We start from the raw sequence: 13,358 nt of genomic DNA, 5'->3' as shown, positions 1-13,358 counted from the left end.
GTGCTGAATAGTTTTGATACAGTGTGTGTATGTGTTTAAGTATTAAGTGCTAAGTGGGTATTCAGCAATGTTTTATGAACTGACAGCCAAGCAAGTGAAAAAGATGACTAATTCTCAAACTATGAAGTCTCAGCAAGTTTCAAAGGTACCATTTGTAGATTGTGGATAGAGTAGTGGTAGGAGAGGAAGGATATTGGTTAGGTTATTCAGACAGATGAGAGATACAAAGTGGATGGAGACAAGTGAGGAACAGGTGTATGTTGCATTACTACTCAAATAGGGAGTTTATTCTATGAAAACAAGAGAATGTATTACAATGAAAGAAGCAAGCTCAGCTAGCTACCTCAGGGTTACTCATTTACATAAATGTACCCAGAAGGTCATATGTAACTATCCTCATCTTGAGCTATTAGGGAAAAAACAATGGACATAAATGATTGTGATGGTTTTTATTGATTGCCAATTTGGCAGCAACCAAAATCATTTAGGAGCCTTTTTTCTGGGCATGTCCATGAAGGAATTTTTAAATTGGGTTAACAAAAGAGAGACGACACACCCTAAATGTGGATGAGATATAGGGTCTTATTAAAAAAGGTTATCTGAGCACTAACATCCATCATGCTCTGCTTCTTGACTGCAGATGCCATATGACCAACTGCCTTTGAGCTGATGCTTCAGTGACTTCTTTACCACAATAGACTGATCTCTGGCTCTGCTGGCTAAAATCCACCCTTTCTTCCTCCCTCCTTCCCTCCCTCCCTCTCTCCTTCCCTTCCTCTTTCCTCCCTTTTTCCCTCTCTCCCTCCCTCCTTCCTTCCTCCCTTCTTCCCTCTTTCCTCCCCCCTCTCCTTCCCTCCTTCCTTCCTCTCTCCCTCCCTCCTTCCCTCCCTCCTTGTCTCCTTCCTTCCACCCTCCTCTCTTCCTCTCTCCCTCCCTTTCTCCTTCCCTCTCTCTCTTCTTTTCCCTCCCTTCTTTCTCCCTTCTTCCCTCCCTCTCTCCCTCCCTTTCTCCTTCCCTTTCTTCCTTTTTCCTCCATCATTCCTTTCTCCCTCCCTCCCTCCCTTTTCCTTCCCTCTCTCTTTCTTCCCTCCTTCCCTCTCTTCCTCCTTCTCTCCTCTCCCTCTTTCCTTCCCTTCCTCCCTTCCTTTCTTTCTTCATTCCTTCCTCTATTCTTCCTTTCCTCCCTCCCTCTCTTTCTCCCTCCCTACTTTCCTGTGAAGTATTTTGTAAGAGCAATTTGAAAAGCACTCTATACAGTGGTGGGAAATTTGGTACTCTGTTACCTCATGTTATGTTCCCCTTCTGACAGTAAACAATGCTTAATACACGTCAGACACATTGGTGCATGAATACACTGGGCACATAAAAATAACCACAAATATATGTTTATAAGAGATGATTGCATTTGTTTTTATATGGTACTTTTTTCTAATTTTGGAGACCTGGCTAAGGAGCTCAGAGATGGGGCATCAGCACCCAGGAGGAATCTCACACTCCACTAGATGGCACTCTCTATCCTACATATGGAACTGCAGTTGGTATTTATTTATTCAGAAGACATTAGGAAAATTATAGTAAACCTATCTAACCTCCACTTCACTCCAACATGTGCATGCAGTTTAAATAACAGTCCCATTGACCAGCCTTCTCAGGGCTAAGATTCTATTACTTTAAATTTGTCCCAATGTTCTTGTTCCAATTGTCGTTATATCTTAGCCCTGAGCAGAACTGCCACTTCCATATAAAGTATATCCCCACTCCCTAATAGTACCTAGCAGGGAGCTCTATTTGTGGGTTTAAATACAGTTCTAGTCACTGGTAATGGGATAAGCACATCAAGAGTCATACACCAAAGAGAAAGAGCTGTTGCATCCTTTGGGGGCTCAAGCTTTATTTGCAAACGTGATCTATATATGAACAGCCACTGGTGCCCCAGAAGATGTGTTTCCCAAATTTCTCTGTGGGTCAGCTTCTTCACAAATGTTTTGGCTAGTTGCTATAGTAAACATTCCTGGGCCCTACTGATCTGAATTTCTGGCCTGGAATGCACATTGTTTCTAAGCTCTTTGGGAAGATCTAGCCCCAGATAAAATGAAGACAACCAAGTGGGCGTGTTAGATAGAGACAATTCAGTTTCATATGAGTCAGTTGCTTTTTCTGTAATTCTGGCCAGTGGCCTCCAGGACACCTCTGATCACTTCTTCACTTCTGATTTCTCCTGTTATCTTTAAAGCAAAACGACTAGCATCAGTCTCATAGCCTTGCTATAATGATTTAATGGATTAAATGAAGCATTTAGTTTGCATTTGCTGCTTAATCAGTATAACTTCTTCCTGTCTCCTCTATCCTGCCAATGGAGAACAGTTTGGGGGCACCAGTGACTGCATCTTGTAAAGTCTTCTTCCTCAGATCCTCATCCCTTTCTCTTTGCCTGGTCAATTCCTTTTACGGCCCCATTCATGAACAAGAACAAAAAGAAGAGACAATTTTAAAACACATTCTCCAAGGAGCAGGCATGCTAACACACACCTGTAATTCCAGAGCATAGGAAGCTGAGGAAGAAGGATTACTGCAAACTTGAGTCCAACCTGGGCTATATAGCAGTACTTTATCTCATGAAAACAAAACCTCAAACCCCAAGAAAGTGCATCCTTCTTATTCAGTAGTTAGCCTGACCTGGATAGTTGCAATTCTCAAAGATTGTGTCATGATCTGTCAACAAACAGGAATAACGTGTTAAAAATAGTCCCTTATGAGTTATGTTACCCAGGAATTACAGCCATGGTGCCCCAATCTAAAGGCATCTAATCTACACTGTGGAAAATGCAGGCTTAAGAATAAGACACGCGGGTTTTAATCTGTCTTATTTAATAAGTATCACACTGGATAACTATCTTAGTTACTGTTCTATTGCTGTGAAGAAACACAATGACAAAGGCAATTTAGAAAAGAAAGCATTTAATTGAGGGTTTGCTTACAGTTTCAGAGGGTTAGTCCATGACCATTATGGTTGGGGGCATGGTAACAGGCATGGCACTGAAGCAGTAGATGGTCAGAAAGCTGGAGGCAGAGAACAAGAGTTTGGGCCTGGCATGGGCTTTTGAAACCTCAAAGCTCATCTCTAGTGACACACCACCTCCTCCAACAAGGCCACACCTCCTAGTCCTTCCCAAACAGTCCACCAAGTAGAAAACAAAAATTCAAATATGTGAGTCTTTGTGGTGGCATTCTCATTCAAACCACCACCTTACCTAAGCCCTATATAGTATGTCTCCATCTGGACCTTAACCAAGGGTGTTGTTCACTGTGAATTCAGGAGAGCAACCAAGTCCCAGTTAGTCACAGAACTGGGGGGATTTTCATACCAGAGTGGTCTTCCTGGGCAATGGGACACAGACATAAGCTCATGTAGCTGTCAATACCTTCTTTATTTCTTTCTTCTTTTTTTTTTCCAGGAGATGTCAACTCTTACAGTTTGCTGCTACGTAAGTCTCTATAATGTTCATTCCAGTGTATTGCCTCTGATAGTGATAATCATGCACTTATGTTTGTCTGACAAAAGCAAGACAATGTTCTTGCTATGCATCCCTGCCTAGCCTCAGTTCTGAAAGTTACATCCAATTGGAATAACATTAAAAGTTATTTTCTGTCTGTGGAAGCAACCACCTGATCCCCACTGCCAGCTGTTAGGTTTGAGGGATGGCCCTCTAGGACTTCCTCTTGATCCAATGATCTTATCAGAGGATTTCTGGAGAGTATTCATTTTGAGACACTGTGGATCAAACCTCTTCAGCTACTTTACGTCTGTGAGGTTTTTCAAAAGTTTAAATTAATATCAATCATCAAGAAGGAAAAGGGATGAGCTTGCAAAAAATGCAGTCACTGAAATGCATAAAACTAGGTTAGAAATGAATTAATATCTGAAATTCAGGTAAACTTTAAGGCACAACACAAGGTTGCATTCCATTTAATTTCATGGTTGAAAGTTGAGATAAGAAGAAAAAAAACAACCCCCCCCCAAAAAAAAACCCAAAAAACAAAAAACCCTGCATTTGAATGTGACAGAGTTACCCGAGTATCCAGCCAGTGTTACCCAGGGAAATATGTCACTAAGCCAATTATAGATGAGTATGCTCACCAAAGTAGGTAGGTACGTAAAAATGGTTTTATCCCCACAGTTCACACATTAATAACTGGCAAATGAAGAGTCCATCTACCTACAACCCTAGCTACCTTTTTCTCTTTCTCAAGAATTCCCAGAGGCTTGCTATAGCCTTCTAGAATCAAAAGGAATCTAAGAGGAAGGGATAGATATTTGAAGAACAGAGGGAAAGAAAGAAATCTGTGAGAAGAGAACAAAGACCCAAGTGAATATGTGTTATTCACATGTGCATGGCCATGTCAAGGACCCCAATGCCTCAAACCCATGGGAATGACAAGGTATTTCCAGGTAGAATTATGTTGGTGGTATGTGCAAAAAGTATCAAGCAAAGCTTCCTCCTCCTGGATAACTGAAGCTTGAGATTGTTCCCCTACAGAAACCCCTGATTGGGATTAGCTAACCCACCTCTTCCTCCTTCCTCCTATGTACTATATATAGTAAATGCACCAAGTTTCCCTGCTGCTGGTGTCTCCCGATTAGGATGCACAGCCCAGGAAATCTCAGCTTTTCTGTGTTTGTGTCTGTTATTTCTTCATTCCACCTTGCCACAGTTTGGTAAATCTTAAAGCCATGAAGATCGTGGCACACATTAGGATTTGAAACTGTCCTGTGTAATTTTGATCTCACAAGAACCCTGGGCTCCTATGATCACCAAGGCTCACCATATTATTTTATTAGGAGTTTGGGACTTTTTCTTTTTTTGACATTCCTTCTTCTCTATGGTGGCTGGTTTCATGTTATCTTCATTTTGCATTAGCTCTTTGGTTGTTTCATTCTTACTCCACTTGCAATTGGGCTTTCAGTTTATACAAATAAGTTTCCAGCATTCATTAGAGTCAAGGGCTAAACTTTCCATCAGATGCAACTGGCACTGTATCCCATAATTATTAATAACACCCTAGAGTTTGACAGCTCAAAGCTCTAAGAAGAGACGAGTTTCCATAGCCTTGGTAATTAGTCTTCCTTATAAACAGTATTCCCCTGCTGAACGTATATAGAAGAGGCAAGAGAAAAACCCCAACATTGGCTCCATTGCAACTGTTAAAGTAGGACTATGAATTACAGTAACCTGGCTATCTCATTCACTCTAGTTAGATGAAAAAAATGTCTTGTTTTTAAACATTTAAAAAAGAAGGTGCTATGTAACGGTCCAAGGCGAGGGAACAAAGAATAATCTTCCTCAGCTGTAGAGCCTATGAATGACAACATTTACCAGCATGTTGCAGTTTCCCTAAGGATGCAATAGTGGCATTCATATCTTGGTGGTAAAATTGTTCTCCATTGGACCAATAGCCCACTCAGCATTAGGGAAATCATGCCTGGTACTAGAAACCTAGCCAACTACCAAGAACTAGTAAGGTCATAGATCTTAGAAGAAAGTCTACTACTAAACCAGCAAAATTACTAACTGCAATCTAAATATTTATTCTTGCACCCACAGATGAGTGTATCTCTCACCCCTCTTTAAAGTAATTTCTCTTTGCAACAGACCATTACAGAAAACTACAACTAGTCAGAATGGTAGAGAACAAGTGATTACGGGATGCCGGACACTAATTGATACATCTATAAGACTACTCTCACTTCTAAGGCTCAGGGAACATCTTGGAAGAGGAGGTAAAAAAAAAAAAACATTTTTAAAAAGACAAAGAGGACCAGAAAATGCACTCTGATATTTTGTTTCCTAAAAATGACAGAAAGGAAAGAAATGAAGCTTCACCATATCTCAACAATATGGCTGCCTAAAGACAACTTGAACAGAGTACAACACTGATAGACATGCTAACACAAAAGTGGAAATATCTCACAGGGCTCCACCCTTAGACAAGGATCTACAGGCAACTAAAGAATCCTGAAAGTGAGAGAAATAGTTCTTTTTCCCCTGGAATGAGGCCCCTAATTGGTTATCCAACACCGTGTGATCATCTCTGAAATTTGAAATCATATATGCACAAGTATCACTAAATGTACTAAGCAGGTGTGTGTGTGTGTGTGTGTGTGTGTGTGTGTGTGTGTGTGTGTGTGTGTGTGTAAAACAAGAGTAATTAAAGAAAAAGAAGCTATGAATTCTAGAGGGAGCAAGGAGGGACACACAGGAGGGATTAGAGCAGCGGGCCTAAATCTGTTTAATGCTGTGACCCTTTAGTATACTTCTTCATGTTGTGGTGACCACCCAACCACAAAATTATGTTCATTGCTACTTTATAATTATCAATTTGCTACTGTTATGTATCATAATGAAAATATTTGATATGCAAGATATCTGACATGCTATCCCTAAAAGTGTCATGATCCATAGGTTGAGAACCATTGTATTAGAGGGAGGAAAGGAATGGAGATAAGAATGTAATTATATTTTAATTTTGAAAAAGATTTCTTTTTGCTTTGTTTTGTTTTCTTTTTTGTGTATGGGTGCTTTTTTGGTATGAGATGCATGTCTGTGTTTCAGATTGATGCAGTACCAGTGTGGCCAGAATAGAGCATCAGATTCCTAAGAACTACATGTAAAGAATGCCTGTGAATCACCTTGTGGGTGCTGGGACTTGAACCAGAGTTCTCTGGAAGAGCAGCCAGTTCTTTCAATTGAGGAACAGGTTTTACCCCAAAGAAATGTTTCTCTTCATCTTTCTCATCATGACATCTTTGGAAATGATTTAAGTTGTCCACATTCTGAGACCACTGCATACTTTTATGTACTCCATATTCCTTGACTACCTTAAGGGAACTACAAAGGTTCAGATAAATAGAGCTGAAAGTATATAGTATTCTGGACACAGAGAACCCGAGTCAGGGATAGTGCGCTATCCACATTCATCTCTACAAACTGAAGATGTTCATTTTGTCCTTTTCCTAGCCACTATCGTGTGATCTGCCCAATGCCCAATGGCTTGGATCATAAAAATATTCAGATCGTGCCAAGGTATGCTATCTAGTCCAGGTCAAAAACATACCCTTACCAGGGGCAGGGTTTCAAGGAACTAGAAGTCAAAAATTGATGGTGGAGTGAGATTTATGAAGAATCTTCAAGTTCCTCCTGAGATGGAACCATCAGAACAGTGTTTTCTACAGAAGCAGGGAGTAAATTTTTCCTGGTAGTCTGAGGCGATAGATTTGAGGTGCATATGCTATAGATGACTCCTCTTCTATGGACTTTTATGGAAAGCCCTAAGATCACTAAAACAGTGATTCATTATGATAATAAAGTTATTCAACCATAACATCTGTTGGTGCATTCTGAGTTGTTTTCTGACATCAAGCCACTGTATTTAACTTCAGGAGGAAATACGAGAACATAGCTGTGGTACATGTTCTTCTTGTTGTTGTTGTTTCTCTTCCCCTTAATGCATTTCAGAAGAGACTCGAGTTGTTTCAAAGTTTTATGCTTTATAGATCACCAAGATAGCTTAAGTCTTATGAACTTATGTGTGTTGGTAGGAGAAAAATATATAGTGGCCAAGAGCTGATTTTATTTTTTAGTGTAATTATCTATATTTTCATTGAAGAAGCAAGTATTCTATTAAACACAATAAGGCTCAGAGAAATTGTGAAATAACTGACTCTAGTAACTTTAATTACTTCTCTGCTGTTCCAGAGGTTAGTTTGGAAATTTGCAAACTTTCTTAGTTGTGTCATTTGGAAATAATTTCTATACTATTTCTTCCAAGCTACACTTGAAATAAAACTTTTGGTATTTTCACATATGAGGGAAATGTATTTCCCCTGAACTAACTTTTCAGGTCTTGAAACCTATACACACTATTTTCCAAATGGCAAGTTGGTTGTATTTCAAACTTTGAACTCATGTAAATGTATACCCAGTATATCTTTTTGTTATCTTTGGTTGTGAAAGCTGAAATTAAAATTGGTTCTTTCAGGTTGGAGGAATGGTTAGTCAGTAAATCACTTTATTTGCAAGAGTTAGATTCTCAGAACCTATGAAAAAATGCCAGATTTGGTGGCAGATACTCTAAACTCTAAAGAGGCAGAGACAGGCACGTCCTCAGGGATTGTCAGTCAGCTAGTCCAACTTAATTGTTGAGTTCCAGATCAATAGGAGTTGTCTTAAAGGAAGTGTATATAATTCCTGATAATGTCTTCTGGACATAACACACACACACACATGCACAGGAACACCAAAATAAAAAAAAAACAAACAAATAAAATCCAATGATTTCTCAATGTTAAGCTCTTTCAACCTTCATGTTTTCCCCCTTCTTTTCAAAACTGAATTAAACAAATACAATTGTCATCCTTCTATTTTCTTATTCCTGATAACCCTAAATACATATTCTTTCAACCCCCTTTTGGACTTACTATGAAAATCACCCAATATTGATGCACCATGGTTACAAATACCTAAAAATATTAGCACTAGTTTACAAACTAACATCAATTAATGAAGTTATTTTAAAGATCATTTTCCTTTGGAAACAGTATTCCAGACATGCATATAGAATATTTCAGCAGGTAAATTATCATCAAATGCAAAGAACATCACTTTGCTTGAAGAGACAATGTTTCCATTTTCTCCACTTACAAATTGACCATGTCCATAGACAACAAAATAATGTTTCCCTATTTCTCCAGAGAACCCATCAATGGGCTCCAGGTAAATGAGTAAGAGGCACTGAAACAGTTACCAACTGTCCAGTACCATTAACTGCTTTTGTGGTGTACTATACGGTGGATACTACATGATAGTGACACAATTTGCTGAAAAGTTCTCTGGGTTTTATTTCATTGACCTCCGGTATAGTTCAGTATCAGAGAGACAGAGTTTGCATAATTTTTACCCTATTACTGAAAATACTAGTACTTCTTAAGGGCAGAAAATACTAGTACTTTTTAAGGGCTCTTCTCAATTGCATGCAGATAAATCAAAGCATTGTGTTTATTCCTAGGCACCCTTCTTCAAACAGTATTTCGTAGTTGAGCTGGGGGAGATAGTTAAATGTGCATGGCAGCATGAAGGAAAAAAGAGAAGTTATCTTCTATCAGTCTCCCCTTCTTAATTTCTTTGCCATATATTGATGATTTCTCACCAATCTGAGCTATGACAGCTGTCAGGAAAATTTCAGACCTTCATTTACAGAAACATTTATGAAAAATTCAGGTACCTAGGTATGTCCCAGGTGGTGACATTCTTCAGAAAGCTAGACTGTTTCCTTGAACATTTGACTATAAAACACATGATTGTCTGTGGCCAGGGCATTTTTCAGGCACTGCCAGAAGTATGGGTGAGCCTGTGGATTTGCAGGCCACTCAAGGACAGAACTCCTGCAGAGCCTCTTCCGGAGCTGAAGAAACTTAGACTTATGAAGAGGCTTTTCAAGGAATATCAAGATAATCACGTCTACTTTTTCATCCATAAGCCTCTGATGGGACAAATAAAATGCCATCTTAAAACTCTCAGTCTTCGCATATTTCTGTGTCATCACAAACACTGTCTTTCTGCTGAGCTGTATGCTCTGAGAAAGGTTTTCTAGAACTGGCTGGCCTGGTAGCCAGTCCCTTTCTTCTAGACACAAATTAAAGTGTTTCTCTCTTGAATCCTCCAATTTAGCTACCAGCTCCTGCAAAACCCATTCTGTCACAGCCGAGTTTTTAGTGTCATACACAATAAAAGCATCATAACAAGACTCCATGGATTGCAGATGTTGATACCCCTTTATCTTGGCTTTCCAGAAATAATAAATGTACCACATATCCCAGAAAAAGAGGTGACTTGTTGTCATAACTACCATAAGAAAGAGGACTGATGATATGGAAACTGAGAACAGAATTAGGTTTGTGAGATCTAACTCACATGTATACAGATCCAGGGATACGACACTTTGACCTTTGTGTGCTCCTGGACCTGCACAAGTCACATCAGTAGCCAGGTATGGAATAGTAACATCTGTATGATTAACCCACCAGACAAACCACACAGCATCACAGTTGCAAAGAAAGCGATTGTGATGTAAAAGCAACACTTCCAGATTGTTGAGGACATTTTCTGGGAAGCTAGTCTTCTGAATAACCTGGATCTTATTTGAACTGATGTCCAGATAGCGCAATTGCAAAGCATCTTCTAGAAAATATTTTGTCAACTGCCTGATTTGATTATGCTTAAGAATCAGTTTTGTGAGACTTTTAGAACAGTTGGCCAATCTCTCAGGGACATTTGGCAGCTGGTTGTGGCTGAGATCCAAAATTTCCAATTTTTTCATTAACTGGAGTTTGCCCCAAGAGAAAGAACTGAGCCCATTTTTGGCCAAGGAGAGATTCTTTAGATTTGGTGGCATACCCTCAAAAACCCCAGGAGGCAAGGAATTCAGGGAGTTTCTGGAGATATCTAATTCCTCTAACTTGGAAAGATTCTTGAAGAAGTCCAAGTATCTGTTATCACCGTCTCTCCATAGAACATCTAAACGGTTGCCTCTGAATTCCAGAATTCGAAGAGAGTCACTTTCCATGGTCCTGCTGGCTGAGGTAGAGATGTCATTATCATTCATCATGAGTTTCTCCAGAAGCCGTAATTTCTTGGTAAAGTTTAGCATGTGAGTAATTCCTTCTGCTTGAAAATAGTGGCTGTTGCTACTTAGATCAAGAACTTCCAGATTCTGGAGCTCTTCAAAGGCTGTTGAGTAGAGTAAATCAAGCCGGTTGTTGGAGAAGTCTAAGTACCGCAGCTCTTTCAATGGCCAGAGTTCACTGCCATTAAGAGTTTGCCCAATGGTGTTTCCTGACAAGTTGAGGCATTTGAGGAATGAAAGATGCTGAAAGTCAGAAGGTTTAATAAAAAATATGTTATTTCTACTTAAATCTAAGGTCTGTCCATATTTGTGACAGTTTGCATTCAAAGACAAGAAAGAAGGTGGCTCTTTGTTTTTGAACCTGCAGCTCCGTGCATATTCATCATATTGGAAATAGTGTAAGGCCTCACGGACCTGAGGCCCATGTTGGTCTACAGAAGTTTGAGCATTAGGACAGAAGCCAACTTCTCTTGACTCTTCTGAAGGAGATATCTTATTTACTGAAAGGTCTATGAGTTTGAGGTTTTCAAACTGTTTGAATATGTTGAGGTCAGCAATTTTTATGAAGTTAGTGCCAAGGTCAAGAACTTCCAGACTGGGAAGCTTACGCAATACAGAAAGGCTGGAGTCTTTCAGCTCTTTAAAGACATATCCCTTGATATGCAGATTTTTCAAGTTTCTCAATGAAGAGAGTGAATGTGGTAAAGTTATAGATGCATGGTAGACCTGCAGCTCATAATTGAAAGACAGATCCAACTGGACAAGGTTGGGGAGAAAATTCAAAAATTTGGCCTCCTCAATTTCTCTGGCCAAGTAGTTTTGGGAGAGGTCTAGTTCCTGGAGGTTTTTTGTGTTTTTAAACCATTTTGGGGGCACATGTTGAAGAGAGTTACTATGCAAACGTAAAACTTTTAATTCTGTCAATGAATCAAAAGCATTATCATGGATCTGTAAGGGTGAGTTATTTTTGCATGGTGTACACGGATATGGAACATTATAACATCGAGGGCAATTTCCACTTAGGTCAAGAACTTGCAACTGATTGAGGTTATTAAAATCATTTTTTTGAATTTTTGTAATGATGTTGTTATAAAGATAGAGTTCTAGTAAATTAGGTGGCAAAATGGTGGGGACAGCTGTGACATTGTTATCTTTTAGTGAAAGAATCTTCAAATTTCTCATAACTTGGAAAGCATCTTTTTCAATAGAATAGGAAACATTGCACGGATTTCGATAATAACAGTTTTGACCCAGGTAGAGTGCTTCAATGTTGACCAGTTCTGTTAGATTCTCCTTTGTGATGGAGAAGATATTGTTAGCCTCAAGGCTCAGAAGCTGTAAGCTGGATGGGAGATCCTTCGGTATCTCTAGAAGTTGATTTCCATCTAGGTAAAGGGATTTTAAGTCAGAGAGTCCACTAAAGCTTCCAGGTCGAATCTGCAGCCTCTTGGTACACACATTGGCTTTGGACCCCAGTAGAATAGGTACACAGTTGCATCTTAAATCGATTTCTTCCAGATGGTTCAGTCTACGGAAGGAGTCTGGAGAGATGCTTGGTATGTGGTTGATGGTAAGGGTGAGGTTGGTGGTGTTAGTGGGAATACCCTCAGGTATTTCTGTCAAATGCTTGTCTGTACAGTCCACAATCACCTGAGTCTTTGGGATATCTAGAGTAACATCACAAGGTAGAGTTTTAGGAAACCATCGAAATCCAAGGACTCTAGAAACTAAGATCATATTTAAAAAGATAAAAATTTGTCTCTTCAGTGTCCACATTGGAAATACCTGAAAATAAAAGACAGAACAAATCATTATTATAAAATGTACCAAGGAACAATCCAGAAGTCCCATTTACTTCCTTTCTTTTGGTATATTATTAAAACTAAACAACACAGGTCTTTTTTGTAATAGCATAAACAGCATCCCTGGCCCCATGACTGGACTGTACTTGTGAACCACTGAAGTTTTTGATAAATCAGTTTTATGGTTTGCTTGTATCATCTTAGCTTTCTAACAAACTAACTTAAAGGACATTTTTACATTTATGTATTTATCTTGTGTGAGTATGCATATGTATATGTCTGTGGGTGTGCATATACCATGACATAATTGTGGAGGTCAGAGGACAACTTGTGAGACTCTGTTATCTCCTTCCACATTGTGGATCCTGCAGATCAAACTCAGGTCATCAGTCCTGTCCACAAGTACACTCACTGTCTCACTCACAGTTTCTACTGCTTTGGTGAAACACTATGACCACAAAACCTTAGAAAACAAAGCATTTCGTCTGATTCTTGCCTGTAGTTTTAGAGGGTTAAGTTTATGATATCATGACAGGAAACATGGTAGCAGATAGGTAGGCATGACACTGGAGCAGTTGCTGAGAGCATGTTATCTGTAAGTTTCAGGCAGGGAAGGAATAAGACTGGGATGGGCATGGACTTTTAAAACCTCACAGCCTACCCCTCATGGAACACCACTTTCAACAAAGCCACACCTCTTAATCCTTCCCAAAAGTTCCACTAACTGAAAATCAAGTATTCAAACATGAGCCTATGGGGTCATTCTCATTTACATCACCATACTTATCCACTGAGGCATCTTCCTTGCTGCCCCAAACACTTTTTAAGATGCAGAAGCAGCATTGCATATTAGTTGTTGCATAGAGTGCTGTAACA

The 13,358-nt window shown here is 39.4% G+C and overlaps 1 protein-coding gene across 1 annotated transcript in view; it reads right to left on the bottom strand.

Annotated features, from left to right (window-relative positions):
- Window positions 1-2,941: 2,941 nt before the first annotated feature.
- The window catches only part of Tlr7 (toll like receptor 7), a 33,085-nt gene continuing 22,668 nt past the window's right edge, over window positions 2,942-13,358 (bottom strand). Inside the window, exon 3 of the mRNA XM_034485728.2 lies at window positions 2,942-12,465. Within this exon, the coding sequence (XP_034341619.1) occupies window positions 9,316-12,465 (3,150 nt within the window). The 3' untranslated portion in view covers window positions 2,942-9,315. The remainder of the gene's footprint in view (window positions 12,466-13,358) is intronic.

Source organism: Arvicanthis niloticus, chromosome X (genome assembly GCF_011762505.2).
Source record: "Arvicanthis niloticus isolate mArvNil1 chromosome X, mArvNil1.pat.X, whole genome shotgun sequence".
Classification (NCBI taxonomy): Eukaryota; Metazoa; Chordata; class Mammalia; order Rodentia; family Muridae; genus Arvicanthis; species Arvicanthis niloticus.
Note: the sequence above shows the minus strand (reverse complement) of the source record. Positions and strands in the feature narration are given on the sequence as shown.